This window comes from Canis aureus, chromosome 23, assembly GCF_053574225.1.
Source record: "Canis aureus isolate CA01 chromosome 23, VMU_Caureus_v.1.0, whole genome shotgun sequence".
Lineage (NCBI taxonomy): Eukaryota > Metazoa > Chordata > Mammalia > Carnivora > Canidae > Canis > Canis aureus.
In genome coordinates, this window is record NC_135633.1 from 25,837,930 (window position 1) to 25,853,748 (window position 15,819).

Genomic DNA, 15,819 nt, shown 5'->3' on the forward strand with positions numbered 1-15,819 from the left:
GGTAGGAGACTAGTCAGGTTAGACAAAGCTAAAGCAAAGCTGGTAAGAACAGGCTTAGCAGTTGGCCATGTCCAACAAGTATTAAGAAGTTCAGAGTCAATTGGGACACTTAGGTGGCTCAGTGGTTGAGTGTTTGCCTTTGGCTCAGGGCATGATCCTGGAGTCCCAGGATCGAGTCCCATATTGGGCTTCCCGCATGGAGCCTGCTTCTCCCTCTGCCTGTGTCTCTGCCTCTCTCTGTCTCTAATGAATAAATAAATAAAATCTTAAAAAAAAAAAAGTTTAGAGTCAAAACAGAACCGAGGGCCAGAGGCTAGGTAAAGCACAGATATGAGACAGAGTCAAAAGCCAGGTCAAATGTTAAGGACTAGAGGCTAAAGAAGAACACTAGGTCACAAACCAAGTAGGTATGCAGAAACCAAGGAATATACAGGTATCAGAGATCAAGGAAAGGAAAAAGCAGAAACCAGGAGCAGCAGTGAGACTTTGGAAATGAAGTAATTTCTGTCTCTTTGATGCTTTTTACTGAAGCAGAAATAAATCCCCAGGTTCAGAACTGTATTTGGAAGAAGGTGACTTACATAGGGAGATGGTAAGTTGGATCGCCCATCTGGCTAACAAGGGGAGTACAAGGTCAGGTGTAAAAAGAGAATCTGATGGCACAAAGGGAAATAGACACTGCTATTTGAGGTGATCTACCAAAAGATAAATGCAGCCTCCCCTTGTTCTGATGCTGGCATGCTGGTTGTCACCATTTTGTAGGTTTGGGGTTAGGTATTACTGCCTTAAATTTGGGTAGCTGGTACCAAACAGGCTATAGTGTATGGGCTAGGCCTTCATGGTCTTAACAGCTAGATTACAGGGGGCAGAGTATATCATTCCATGCACTTATGTTTTCTACCACAAGGAACATTTCTCCTCAGAGGATCTACGCTGACTATTCCACAGATTCTCCCTGGGCAAAGACTTAAGAGTATCAGCAATTCTCTGAGCCAGCTCAGGATTTGGTCTCTGGTGGCCTGTGGAAAGAAAACCAGTGCCACTATTAGCCTCAAAGACTAGAGATAATCTCCAGACTCTATTTCCCTAATTTGGAGATTCACAGGATGTGTACAGCCCAGGAGGATTGGGGGGTCTGTCTTTTAACGATTTGGCTCTAGCAGCAGTATGTGCCTTCCTGAGCGTGCATCAGAATCTGTTCTGTTCTTCTCTCCACCCACGTGAGCTGACTCACCAAAAAGACTGGGCCTTGTGAATACTATAGGTGAAGGTTGTACGGGTGAGCTCCCATCCTAGGCTGAGAACCAGTTCTCAGTTCTGCCTTGTTTCTACTGCGTGCTAGTATAAATACCTATTTTCTCATGGGTACAGAGTGTGGCTAAATAGGAGGAAGACAGTCGTCTAATAAGAGCTAACATTTGTGTATACTTCCTCCATGCCACATGTTTTCAACACTTCATATTTATTAACACATTTGATCTTTACAACAACCCTATGAGGCAGGTTATGATTAAGAAAACTGAGGCACTGAGGAGTTAAGTAGCTTGCCTAAGGTTATCACTAGCTGTAAGGAGTTCAAACCAGGGCAGTGTGGCTACAAAGTCCATGTCCTTAGCCCTCTGCTATACTGCCCCTCACTTACTTATACTGACTCCCAGACAGCTAACAAACCTTGGGAGCACTTTGCCTCAAGTCAGGTTTTAGCAGCAAAGCTGGGATCAGAAAGCTCAACAGAAAAATGGGACAAGGATATGCAGTCAATTCACAGATGAAGAAACAAACAAAAAAGATTTAAGTAAATGAAGAGATCTTCAAGCTCCTCTGTTATTAGAGAAATGTGAATTAAAACAATGAGATGTCCCTTTAAATTCAACATATTGACAAAAGTTAGAAAGCTGAAAAATGCCAAATGTTGGAGCGAGCATGGGGTTCTGGGACCATTCATGCACTGTGAGGACAGTCTGTGCAGCCATTCTAGAAGCCAATCTTGTAATATACTTTATCAAATTAAAGTTCCTTACCCTATGACCCAGCACTTCTGAATATATACATCCCAGAGCAATTCTTACAGAGATCCATAAAGTGCAACATGGAAGATGTTCATCCCAGCATTCTGTGACAGTGGGAAGTTGCAGGCAATCAAGCGTCTGCCACTGGAGAACAGGTAAGTTAAATGTGGAAGGGACACGCTATGAAATATGATACAGCAGTTAGAAGCAACAGGCTGGATAGACATGCAATAACACTGACATGATTTTTTAAAAGGGCTGATTGATTCCCTAGCCCCTTCTATTAATCATTAACTGAACTTGACCATGTGTTCTAAAAGTTCATTCCTTCAGGAAGACTTTCAATTGCAGAACTTCTAATTCTTATGACAATCTAGTGGGTCTTATGGACTGAAGGATTAAGGACCCAAGTGAAAACAATGAAGTTTCTGAAGTACACCAAAGGCCATCAAATGTGCCATTCCTTCTGCTGGGAGTGTCCTCCTCTACTTCAATTGGTTAGTGCTCATCACGTTCAGGGCTCTTCAGTGACAAGGTCACCAACTCACCTTAGTCTTCTCTGACCCCCAGCCTGGGTCCATGCCCTTCCTATTTACCTACCCAGAATGTAGTACTCACCCGCATGGGTAGGTGACCCTTATCATAGTGTACCATGATCACCTATTTACTTTTATTTGCCTTTCCTGCTAAACCATGAGGCAAGGGCCATCTCTTGACTTTCATTCCCAGCTCCTGGGTCTAAGTGGTCAGTAGATGCTTTCTGAATGAGTGCATAAATAAATGAAGGATGAATAAATAAAATTATTTTATTTGGTGGGAAGTGGAGGACAATGGTAGATGCAACAGTCTCAGGCCTGCCCAGACAACTCCCACTTGAGGGTGCAAACTAGGCTGCAGGAGATTCAGCTGTGGAAAACTTTTACCTTCAAACTCTCCTGAGCACTAGGCCTTTCCTGCCTTCCACCAGGCAGTTCCCAGACAAAGCTGAGGAAATGAATAGGAGGGTGGTCCTGAAATGGCAGCTCCTGGGACTCATGGAACTCCCTTTGGAGCCACGGCCCCCTTGGGGTGCATTTTAATTTGCTGATCAGGCTGTAATTAGATTAGAGGTGGGAGCACACGTAGGAAGGTTGGCTCACACTGACCTTGATGAGCTCCTGCTTTCAGGACAGTGGGGTGTCACAATGCACAGGAGGCCAGTTACATCGATCGACGTTAAGGCTTTCTGCTCTTAGTGGCCGGAGGGGCTTGGGGTTGTCACATTGTTTAGGAAAAAGCGAGGAAACCTGTGGTGTGGGCCGAGGCCTATGCTGGGCCAGGCGCATGTCAAAGACGGCTGGCGAGCAGCTGGAGTTGGTGAAGCAAGAAGGGCAGTGATCCCAGCTCCAGGTCGTCCCCACACAATGTTGAGCTTCAGGAGAAGCTCCTCCAACTCCTCCTCCCCTCTACCCCCCACATCCAAAGCCTAGGGTCACTGTGATGAGTGTCACGGGTCCCAAGGAGAAGACAAAGAGTTGACCTATTCTCAACCCAGCGCACACCTCGATGAAGGGAGGAAGCAAAGAGGTCACAGTTCAGGAGGTTTGCTGGAAAGTCAAATGAGCTGTGGCTCATTCAGTCTACTGGCTGGTCTCTGGGCTGGTCAGGAAAGCAGGGTGGCCTGACCAAAGGCACCGGCATGTATTAAATCTAAAGGTTCTGTGGCATGGGGGCATGAACCAGGAATGGAGAGGGTGGAGAGGGCAGTTTTTTTTTTTTTAAAGCCAGCTTCCTTAGGAAATAAAGGACTGTCAGGAGGCAAAGTAGAAATGTGCCACAGTTTTCTCAAAAGAGGATAATAATCATTTGTTTACTTCCCTCAAAAGGTAGATATACTAATCACAATATAGTAGCCACAGTGTGCGAAGCACTGTACATTCACTATTTCAAATCCATATACCACTTGCAATGAGGTACTAGTCCCATTTTATAAATGAATAAACTGAGGCTCAGCAAGGTAACATGAGTTGCCCAAGCATACACATTAATTAAGCACTGGAACCAAGATTCAAATCCAGGTCTGTGTGGAGCCAAACCTGGGACATATATCCCTAAACCACACTGGTCCTTACTTATCCAACCATCATCTATTAGTCTGCCTTACTATCCCATAATTCCTGAACCTCTACTATGTACCAGGGATAGTGACATTCTCAGATGGTAAAGTAAGTTAGATCATAAAGCTAGCTGGGTTAAGACGGAGTCTCATTCAGATGGACAAGGGTCAAAATCAATGGTGGACCTAGACAATGTGAGATCATTTGGGGCAAGGCTCAAGGACGACATGGCACATTAAGGAGAGGGCCAATGGAAACAAGGTCACCCATCACAGGGTTTCCCAGGTGATCTCGATTTCACATCCTCAGCTTAGTTCTAAATATAATCCATATCTTTCGTGTCTTTCAATCTGTGCTCAATAAGACATGGTTGCTGAACCTATAAGCCAATGTGGTCAAGTCCTGGTTGTTAGGGATTTCACTACAGTATGGGCCTCGACTAGGTTCTCTCTAGGCAAATGATCTATCAAAGCATGCTGGGGCTGCTATATTTCCTAAACTCTGGATGAAAATAACAAGAAAACAAAAAATACTAATAACACCAGCAGATACCTATCAAGTACTTAATTATGCACTAGGCATCATACTGAACAATTTTATGTGCATTTTAATATTCATAACCACCCTATGCTGAGGTAGGTGCTGTTATTCACATTTTGCAAATGAGGAAACAGAGCTAGTAAGAGGTAAAGGAAGGTTTTAAACTCAGGCAGTCTCCTTCCAGAGCCCTTGTTCCTCACCACTAAGTCACACACAATTAGAATATGTACTTCCCAAAGCAGAGGCTGTGCCTGACCAGGTATCTGTTCCTCACTCATAAGACCCAGTAAATATTTGTTAAATCAGTTTACTTCTGGGGCCTTAAACTGCACGTGCTGATGCACACACTGAGTTTGTAGTCAGCTCTTGGGCTTTATTTGCTACTATTGCTAAGTTACGTCTTCCTCACTCTTGATTTTACAGTTGGCTTTTGTTTTTAATTATATACTTAAACTCATTCCTATTAATGTTTATCACCACAGATTTAACCATTGTCCTAGCCCACTGGGTTCTTTTTTCAATATCTCTGATTCTTTTACCCAACATATTCCCTCTCTCTTTAAACTTCATTTAATCTGCCAGTTGGGTTGGCATTTATCCATGATCTCAATGGAATCAGTGATGTAATGACTGAATAGGACAGGGCCCCGTGGCTCACCACTAGAGTTTGCTTTCCAGTCTCTAATCATATATACACAACATATGAAACAGGTCATTCACCATTTGAACTATTCTCCACAACATACTTTAGTCATGTGGGTATAATGAGATACAGACAAATACCCTACTGAAACCCAGATAACCTACTATGTTGCCGTATATTACCGTATACTCCTGATCCACTAGCCTGCAGCTCTATTTAAATTAGCAGCTCACTTCTTTCCACCACCTTGGAGCCTATGAGGCCTGCTGGGAAAAGGACTCCTGAAACAACAAATACGTCTGAAAGGCTGTGGTCTAAGGCCATTTTTGCTGACTATAAGTGAGGTCTCCGGAACCAGAGGGAGCGCACAGCTCTTCTTAAGATTGAAAGGGTTTATGCTTGAGATGAAACTGAATTCTATTTAGGTAAGGGATGTGCTTAGGTGGACAAAGCAAAGAACAACACAGTGACTCCTGGTGGCACACTGAACCAAACCTGAGCAATCTAGGGAAAAGTAACTCGTGTTCATGGAACTAGTGGCATGGTTCATGTCAAATTCTGAAGCAATCTTCCTGCTAAAGCCTTTGGCCACAGAATTCATGTGATGCTGTACCCCTTAAACTTACTGAGAAATAAATAAAGGTGTAGATTTGTTCTCTTATAAAAATAAATAAAAAATAAGCAAGCAAGAAGCTTATGGCACAATGTGGATCTGATGTCTTTAAAAGAGGTGTGGGAGTGAACCATATCACAGTCCCTAGAAGTGGAACATCCTTCCCCAGGCAGCTGAATTGGATGAACACTGGATGCTCTCCTGGTCCCAAATGATACTCTCCATGAGAACCCTGAACACAGAACCCCAGGACTCGATATAGTGCTGGAGAAGGGGAGTTACCCTGAGATTGTTATGTTAGGCAAATGAGCTGGCATTGCTTTCCAGGGAGCACTGTCTTGGGTTTCCTGAGGTCAAGGCATGCATCTGCCAAACTAGAATCGGTGCATGCTGGAATTGGAATATCATTACTATGAAACAGGATTATCTTGAGCAACGATTCCAAATGGGATTAGAAATGACTGTTACTCAGACATAATCGGCCACAGCAGCAGTGGGAGAAACAGCAAACCCGGCACACTTTTCTGGGGGCATGATGCTGGCATTCTGGGCACCTGGCCAGCATCCTCACCCACCCTTCCTTGCTGGGAAATACTGCACACTGTCCAGCATCAGGCAGGTGGCCACCCGGGACAAGAGCCAGTCCCACATAAAAATGCCCTGCTCTGGGGTCTCATGTTCTAAGCCCAGCTTCTTAGATGAAAAGGAATGGAAAAAGAAACTCCAAAGGCTTTCTGCTTCTGAGCTACCTAAAGGTGCTGGTATGAGACAAGTAATAACCCACATTCAAAATAGGCTTGCCTGCAGACTATTAACTAATTTTCTCCTGGAGTGACCCACAATCAGCAGTAATAATAACAACTAAGGCATTACCACCACTAACTAAAGTAGTCAACCCTTATTGAGTGCTTACTATATGGCAGGCATTGTTCTAAACACTACAATATTTACATAGTTAAACCTCAAAACAGCCTTCTGGGGTGGATCTGCTTATTATTCCCATTTTATGGTTAAAGAAACAATCACAGAGAAGTGAAAGAATCTGCCAAAGTAAATAACTGGTAAGAGGGAGAACTTGGGAGTTGAACCCAGGTAATCGTGGCTCTAGAGCTACAGAGGTACTGACACTAGACTATCACAGACTGAGAGGATCGTGGCCCCTGTTGGCTAGGCCTTTCCTTCGCATTCTCTGGTCCTGAGACTCTGCCAGCACCTCCAACTAGATCTGGCACATTCCTACTTTCTCACCTTTGTGAACTTATGCTCACACCAGTCCTTTGGTAGTAATGATATTCCAGAAGTGCTGTCCCTCTATTCTCCACCTCTACCCATCAAATTCCTGTCCATCTTTCAAGGCCCACCTTGTGCAAAAGGCCTCCTTTCATGATCTCACCTCTACATGGCATGATCTCTGCCTGGCACTTTAGCTGATGTTCTCTAGGACACTGACCATATTCTGCTTCATTGCACAATTAAAAAAAAAAAAAAAGTGAGATTTGCTTATCCCTTTACTGATTGTCAGTTTTTTTAGGATTTCTTTTTTTTTCTTCTTAGTAATCTCTATACCCAACGTGGGGCTCAAACTTACAACCAAAGATCAAGAGTTGCATGCTCTCCCAACTGAGCCAGCCAGGCACCCCCTGTCAGCTTTCTGAAACAAGGAGAGTGGTTTGTCTGGTTTTAGACTTCTCATAATCATGCAGCATATCTTGACCCCAGTGGGTCATCAAGAAACCCTGACTAAGCTGACTTGACTCTGGTCCTGGCACCTCTTAGTCCATCCCATCCATGGCCCTGCTCCCACCCCTTCCCTCCATAGGCAGTATATCTAGTAGGAAGAATGAAAATTTCTGATTCAAAGAGAATTGGCTTCAAATCCTGGCTCCCTCTTTCACTTGTTAAGACAACCATGGGCATCTCTGAGCTTCATTTCCTCATCTGCAAAATAGGGATAATGATCTTTCCCTGTTGAAATTGCAGTGAGGATTAGCGCCAACACAGGAAGTGCCTGACGTGGGCCTGGCACACAGAAGGCACTCAATCACAACCATAGCCATGATCACCACTACATCAGAAGACCAGCCAGCACAAAGCCCAGCCTTCTTGGGCCAAAGGAAGCACCCCTCTGTAACAAGCAGCCAGGCCAAGAACAAGCTAGGGACCCTGGGAAGAGGCTGTAGGCCTCTAAAGCAGGACAGAATCTCTACGTCGTCAGGACTCCTAAGGACCTGCACTGAAGCACAGGTGCAGAGGTGCTCTACCTTCTCTGCCTCTGGCCAGCCAGCAAAGAATGAAGCCTCCTAGGAAAGCTCCCCCTGGTCCAGCTGCAAGAACAGCATCACTGTATAAGAACACCTATGCAGCTGCTGACCCCACCAAGAAAGGTCTGCACAACCTCTTCAGCAGGACAGAAATCTGGTTTGGGCTGCTCGTTTATTAAAGACAGGGTTTAATGCCCACCACCCACCCCCTTAGTAAGGTGCAGGAAAAATAAGCAAATGCTAAAAATAAATGACTGCTATGAGAGGAAATTAAATGGTCTTCAGCCAAGGATGGCGGCATTTTAAAATTAACAAAGCCCAGGTACCACATCCAGGAAGGCCTTGGCAAATGCGTGTTAGCCACTCATTAGATCAGCTCCTCAGGGACCACAGCCAAGCAGGGAAGGCAGTGCCGGGAAGCAGTCCTTCCGATGCTGATGAAATGTACTCTGGGAGAAAAGGCAGAGGAGGGAGGGAGACTCTTGTGGGGAATTTCAAACAGTTTTGCTGGAGCTCTGCCTCACAGCCTCACCTTCTCTGAGGTAGGGGCTTTCAAAGCAACCAGCAAGCCCAAGTGGATTCAAATCTGAATCTTCCCCCACCACCCTATTCTTTCAGGCTCTTTGGTTTCTGAAGTACTACAGTGGCCACACTATTTAAGAGGTCTCTCTGCATGGTGGTCTAGGGACAAGGAGTCTGAGGATGATGTGGGATGAGAGGCAACCTCCCAGTCCTGTACCCTGCACTTTTTCCTTATTATTAAGAATAACAGGATATGCTGTGAATTTATATAAGCTCATTGTACATCACTTGTAAGTGAATTTATCATTATTCATTAGTAATTATATTTCATGACATTACAAATCATGAGAATTCACAAACCTTTATTCTCTACTAACAATTAGAGTATAGAGTACTCTAATGTGAAATACCATCAACAATAGGAAATCTAAACATTCCAGGTTACCATGAACTATATGAATTCATTTTTACACTTCAAACGTGAATTCTTAGTTTGCCACTGGTCGCAATTAATAATGAAAATTAGACAGGGATGATGGCTTTTTAAACAGTTTTTTTTTAAAAACAGTTTTTTTTTTAAGTCAACTTACTGAAGTATCATTTACTCATAGTAAAATGCATCCTTTTAAGATATAGAATTTGATGAGTTTTCATTGTATAATCACCACCACAATCAAGATTTAGACTATCTCCATCATCCCAAAAGTTCCTTTGGGCCCTTCCTTCTACTCCTAAACCCTAGCAGTCACTAACCTGGCTTCTGTCCCCACAGCATTGCCTTTCCCAGACTGTCATATAAATGGAGTTATACCATAGGTAGTTTTTTGTGTCTGGCTTAGGTTAGCATGAGGCTTTTAAGATTTGTCCCTGCTGGGGCATCTAGGTGGCTCAGTCAGTTAAGCATCTGACTCTTAATTTTGGCTCAGGTCAAGATCTCAGGGTTGTGAGATCAAACCCTGCATAGGGCTCTACACTGAGCATGGAGCTTGCTTAAGATTCTCTCTCTCTCCCCCAGTCATGTGCATGCAACTTTCTCTCTCTAAAAAAATAATAATCGTAATAGTAATTTGTCCTGGTTGTTGCATGTGTAAATAGTTTTTTTTTTTTTTTTTAATTGCTGAGTAGTGGTCCACTGTAAGGACGTACCATAATTTGTCCATTTACCAGTTGATGGACATTTGGGTGATTTCCAATGTTTGGCAATTATGAACAAAGCTACTACAAATACCTGCATAGAGGTCTTTTTGAAGATGTATGTTGTTATGTCTCATGGACAAAGTTGGTACTGCTGGGTTGTGGGTAAATATATGTTACCTATATGTTTTACCTATATTCTCATATATAGAGAAACTACCAAAGTGTTTTCCAAAGTGGCCATTGCACAATACGTTCCCATCAGCAATGATGGCAATTGTTCTGCATCCTTGTCAGCACTTGGTATTGTCAGGTTTTCTAAATTTTAGCCATTCTAAATGACTAATGTTAAGTATCTTTTCATGTGCTTATTTGCCATCCACCTCTTCTCTGGTCAATGTCTGCTCAAATCTTTCCCCCATTTTTTAAAAATTTGGTTGTCTTTTTATTGCTGATTTATAAGAGTTCTTTATATCTTCTGGATAATATTCTTTTATCAGATGTGTGTGTTGACAGCTTCTTTTCTGAAGAATTAAAAATTATAAGGATCTAAATCATACCATTTTTCTGCCAAACCACCATCCCTTGCATATACACACTGATGGAGGAAACAGGACACAAATACCTCAGTGCCACTGGATGGAGAGTCAAGCAGTACTTGATACCTGCTAAAACTCATGACACTATTTTTACCTCCACTGTAAGAGCCCAACCAACATTAGACTCTAAGGAAAGCTACATCTGGAGAAATGGCTGTCCTATAAACAGCTTTTGGCCCCCCAGGCTCTGCACCTCCCAAAAGCCCTGTTCTGGTCCACCAGCCTCCTGGAATGGTCAACAGTCGTCACACTCCATTGCTGGCCATTGTCCACTGGGAAAGGTAGGAGGCTCCCAATCCATCCTTCAGTGAAAGAGCAAACAGTGGGGCCTGTGGCTGCTTGGACATCAAAGTTGAGCAAACAGGCCTGGCAGGCCCTGCCTCTCCGCCTACACATCCTGCAAATGCCATATGAAGGAGCTTCCCTGAGGGGGTCATGACTTTCAGCTTGTCATAGCACACATCAAAGTTTGCACCACACACGAACTGGGTACATGGGTTCGAATCAAGTCGCCTAAGAGCGGATACTCAGCCATTGTGTCCAGTTTTAATCCTGTGTTTTCCCAAGTAATTAAGCCTTCTTGCTTATGAACTTGTGACTAAGTAAAGCATCACTGAGAGGTTGTAACATCAAAGTGCCTTCCACCGTCTGTCCATTTTGGTAAAATTGGATTTCTTTCCCTTCTTTAAGAAAAACTAATTGAATTTAGCTGCAGGCTGGGTATATTTGCACGAGCTGGTGAAGGCTATGCTAAGTCACAGTGATCATCCTGAGACCCTATGGCTTAGCCTTTAGCTAGGCTGGGTCAAAGTGCAACACAGAATGAGGCACCCAGACTCAAGCTAAACAAGTGCCTGCAGCATGAGGCTTATAGAGGCCTCACTATGGAAAAGGGGTCAGCTCCCAGTGACTGTTCCTCAAGTCACTACTACACCCAAGCTGTTACTAGGGCTGGCAAAAGGATCATCCTAGTAGAATGTTGGTAAATCGTTGGCAGAACGGCTACTGAAGACAATGGCCATCACATTACTTGAGTCCTTGATGTCAGAAGTCCAAGTAAGCTTCTTAAGGTAAAGGCTGTGATGCTTATTATCTGAGTCAGCCCATAGCGTAGCACATTAGCACTAGATGTTTAGTTTAAAAAAATGTTTGCTGAAAAAAAAATGTTTGCTGGACATGTAAAATGATAACATAAAGGGTATCAGAACAAAGTTCTTCTTTCTTGAAGAACCAAGCTGTCTCTTTTTTTTTGTCTTGCTCATCAGTAAACTTCAATCTAAATTAATACTTAATTCCACTAATTACCTGATTTAGAGTATAGCATGGTCCCATTTACGTAAAATTACACACACACTGATCAATCCCTAGATAGAGGGAATTCAGTTGACTGCTACTTTCTTCTCTATATTATTTTTACAAAAACAATAAACCTATTTTCAGAAAAGAAAATCTCTGGTTCAATCCTGATACAATTATCTTTCCTTTTACCAATATGATTTCTGATCTTGATCCAGTTTTAACTCTCCTGTGTACATTTATATTTGTATTTTAATTTGAGTCACTGCAAACCCTTTTTGGAAATAAAAAGAGAGAATAAATTATAAATTAAGTTCCCATACATACTTTAAAAATTTTGTTCTATGGTACTGTATTTTTTATTAAAAATTAAATAAAATAGTACTGTCTTTACTATTCAAAATTAAGCTTAAAAATACATATATAAATAATAGTTCACAAGATGTTAATCTCCTTAAGGACAGAGACTATTATGATATATCCCTCAGGACACAGGCATGAAGCAGGCACTCACCAAAGGCAGTTGCAGGTGAAATGACTAGATACTCTCAGAACCTCTCTCTTGAGTTTGTCTAAAGGAGATAAAGATTCTCTGCTTTCAGCCTTGAATCAAGGGGTGCTACTCCTCTACCCCCCTTTCATCCAAGTCTATTTGAAAGGTGGTGGTATTTCAGGCCTGGCCAATATGATTCCAGAAGGGCTTGGTGACTGATAAACTGAGGATCAGTACACTTCCTTACTGGCAGACTGTGGTGGTATAGACATGATCATCTTTCAAGACCACTCCCAAGGCACCTTGCCACTGAGGCCTACTCACCCTGACCAAGATACTTCTGGCATTCTTTCTATTTTTTTAAGATTTTGTTTATTTATTCATGAGAGACACAGAGAGAGAGACAGAGACACAAGCAGAGGGAGAAGCAGGCTCCATGCAGGAAGTCTGACACAGGACTCGATCCCAGCACCCCAGGATCACTCCTTGAGCTGAAGGCAGACGCTCAACCACTGAGCCACCCAGGCATCCCACAGCATTTTTTTTTTTTATCAGGTTCTGTTTTTCCTTTTTCCATAGCACTTCTTACCTTCTAATATGGTATGTAGTTTACTTATGTATTTATTGTTTACTGTCTGTCCCTGCCTCTCTCTACACACAGACCACCACTAGTATAGAAATGAGCTCTATGAAAGAAGGGATCTTTGTTGAGAACAGTGCCTGGCAAACAGTATGTGCCAAAAAAAATTATGATATGAATAAATTTAAAAAGTATACTACCTTCAATTAAAATTTGTCCCTAGGCATTGCAAGAAAGAAGACACAATATTGGTGTTTAAAACACAAATAATTAGTCCTAGGAACCAAAACAAGTAAATACAACCTAACACTCTCACTTTTCTCAACATGGATCACTGATTTGCTAATCGCGCTGGAAAAAGACAAAGCAATCAGTTAAGCCAACAATTCATTGGAATTAGAGGAAAGTGTCCCCGAGGCACATCTACCAGCTATCTGCGCACTGAGCGACCACTATCTTAAGTATAGTGTTATTTCCTAGTCTGTCTCAATGCTGAAAGTACTACATATAGAAAGGATGGACACCCCCTTCCCTTTCCTCCACCACCTGCTTGCTGTCTCTTGTGGATGAAGATACCCATAAGCTAGGAAAGAAAACTGGTGCCTAGGGTGGAGGTAGTGGTGGTGGGTAGAGTTAACAATGGTAGAATAAACACACATTTGTGTGTAGAGATGTCACATGGGCAACAGAGAGTAACAACTAATCATCAGTAACAGGTATCACCTACACTATCTCACTGGGTTCTCACAAAAATATAGCAAGAATATACTCTGCTGCCAGATTCAGTCCCTTCATACCCTCTGCTTTGATAATATTCTCTCCACATGGCTCTGACATCACTGGTTACACTATACTCTGTCTCTCTATCTGCCTTTCTTTTCCACATTGGACCTTCAGCTCCCAAGGTCTGATTTTCCAGGGATTAGCAGAGTCTGGCTCAGAGTAGATATTTACCAAATGTGGCAAATTGAACTCCAATTAAAAAAAAATTAAATTAAAATTAAAAAAAGATATTTACCAAATGTTCATAAATGTAATTGATTTCAGGTGAAGAAAAAGGATACTCACAGAATTTTGAAATTCAACTAAGGGTCAGAACCAGGACTGGATTCCAGACCAGTCAACTGCAAAGCCTATTTACAAGTTATTTTTTAAATGCTTGTAGCTAAAGAGGCAAATAAGGAAATGGAGCTCTGAGAACAAGTTCAGGACAGAGGAACACAGAAAAGAGATCTCAAACACAGCTAAGCCTCTCAGCCAGTCCAAGGCAGTACCTCCTCTATATTAGAAAATCCCTGTTTTGTTGGTTTCCATCACATTTATGACCCTTCCAAAGGAGGCCAGTAGTGGCAGACAAAAGCTTTAATGATCTGCTTGAAGGAAAAATTAAAACTGGTACCTCAAACTATCAATTTTGGCTGCTACTAACATGCCCAGTCTGTTTTCTTTGAAAGCATTTCTTTTTGCTCTTAATCAATTCTTTAGCATAACTACAGTTAGACTGGGATGAAGAGGTAGCATCCAGGATCTGGCAAAGGGAGGCAGCAGTGAGGTAAAGTAAAACACAAATTTTGCAGGCAGCCAGACCAAATTCTTTTTTTTTTTTTTTTTAAGATTTTATTTATTTATTCATGACAGACACACACACAGAGAGAGAGAGAGAGAGGCAGAGACACAGGCAGAGGGAGAAGCTGGCTCCATGCAGGGAGCCCGACATGGGACTCGATCCCAGGACCCCAGGATCACACCCGGGGCTGAAGGCGGTGCTAAAACGCTGGGCCACCAGGGCTGCCTGCCAGACCAAATTCTAACCCCTATCTGCGTGACCTCAGACAAATCACTTTATCTTTCTGAGCTTCAGTTTTCTCAGCTGCAAAATGAGAACTTTGAAAATTGTGGCAGTTGTGAGAATTGGAGATAAACTTTCTACGCATAGGGGGACTATTTTAATCTTTACAAAATAGCTTCCCCCTGAGGGAATGGGGGAGTGGACAGGAAAAGAGCAGAGCCTCCAATGGGAGGGAGGGAGTACCTTCCCCTTCCCTAGTTTCCATCAGAACCTCCAAAGAAACTGCCCAGTGGAGCCCTCATTGGGGACAGTGACTAGATTCTTCCACATGGACAGATAACGAAAACATGAAGGGAACCCACACATGTACCTTCAATCACTTAACACAGGCTTGCAAACATTTCATGGCTTCAATAATGCAAATGACTTCACCTAATGTCACAAAGCAAATGAAAGATGGAGCTAGGATCCAAAGGTTTATCTTCCCTTTCCACATCTCCTATACTTTCCATTGCACCAGATGTAGACCTGACCTTCTACTCAGTCCATCACCTTGCCTCTTGGGGGAAGAAAGCAAGGAGAAAGAAAAGTGAGGGGGAGAGGGTTCTAGAACGTGGTCTGCAAGGATCTGGCTAAGGTACCCGTGTGTGGAAGAAGATCTCTCACCTGTCGTTTCGGCTGATGGCTGCCACCATAAGTGCTGTCCAGCCAAGTCTGTGCCTTGCATTAACATCTGCACCTTCTGACAAGAGCCTAGAAAGAAACAGAGGAATATTTTCAGTATATGGCTTATCACAGAAGTAAGAGTGGAAAAAAAGACGCAGTCAACAAACAGGGAGGCTGGATGAATCTGAAAATGGTCAGAGGACTTTGAGAACTAAGTACTCATCCTAGCTGCTCTGGCCTCTCTCCTTCCACCCCAGGCCTCTCCTATCTCTCTCACTCTTCTCTTGAATGAGTCCAACCCCTGCTGTTATCTTCCCAGCCTTCTGAGGAAAGAATGTGCCTTCTCTACCTTAATACCCTGACACTCCCACTCCCTTGGTCCAGAATGCTCTTTCTGTGATTCTTTGCCTACACTAATCCTACTTGCACGTTATGTGGTACAATCCTGGTTTGAGGATTCCCTCCTGAGAAGGCTTCCTTGGCTGCTCCAGTCCAAAGATCTCTTTTCTGTCGTTAGAATTTCCCTATGTTTAGCACTGAATGCCCAATGACATAGCTTCCCTAGGTAGTTAACAGTT

General features: G+C 42.9%; 1 protein-coding gene and 1 pseudogene across 4 annotated transcripts in view; one reads left to right on the forward strand and one right to left on the reverse strand.

Moving 5' to 3' along the window:
• CLPB (ClpB family mitochondrial disaggregase) overlaps nt 1–15,819 on the reverse strand; it is a 142,580-nt gene that overhangs the window by 96,431 nt on the left and 30,330 nt on the right. For all 4 annotated transcript variants that reach the window (XM_077866884.1, XM_077866882.1, XM_077866883.1 and 1 more), the window contains exon 3: nt 15,242–15,328. In XM_077866884.1, coding sequence (XP_077723010.1) covers nt 15,242–15,328 — 87 coding nt within the window. The remainder of the gene's footprint in view (nt 1–15,241; nt 15,329–15,819) is intronic.
• LOC144295538 (large ribosomal subunit protein eL33 pseudogene) lies at nt 2,097–5,928 on the forward strand (annotated as a pseudogene).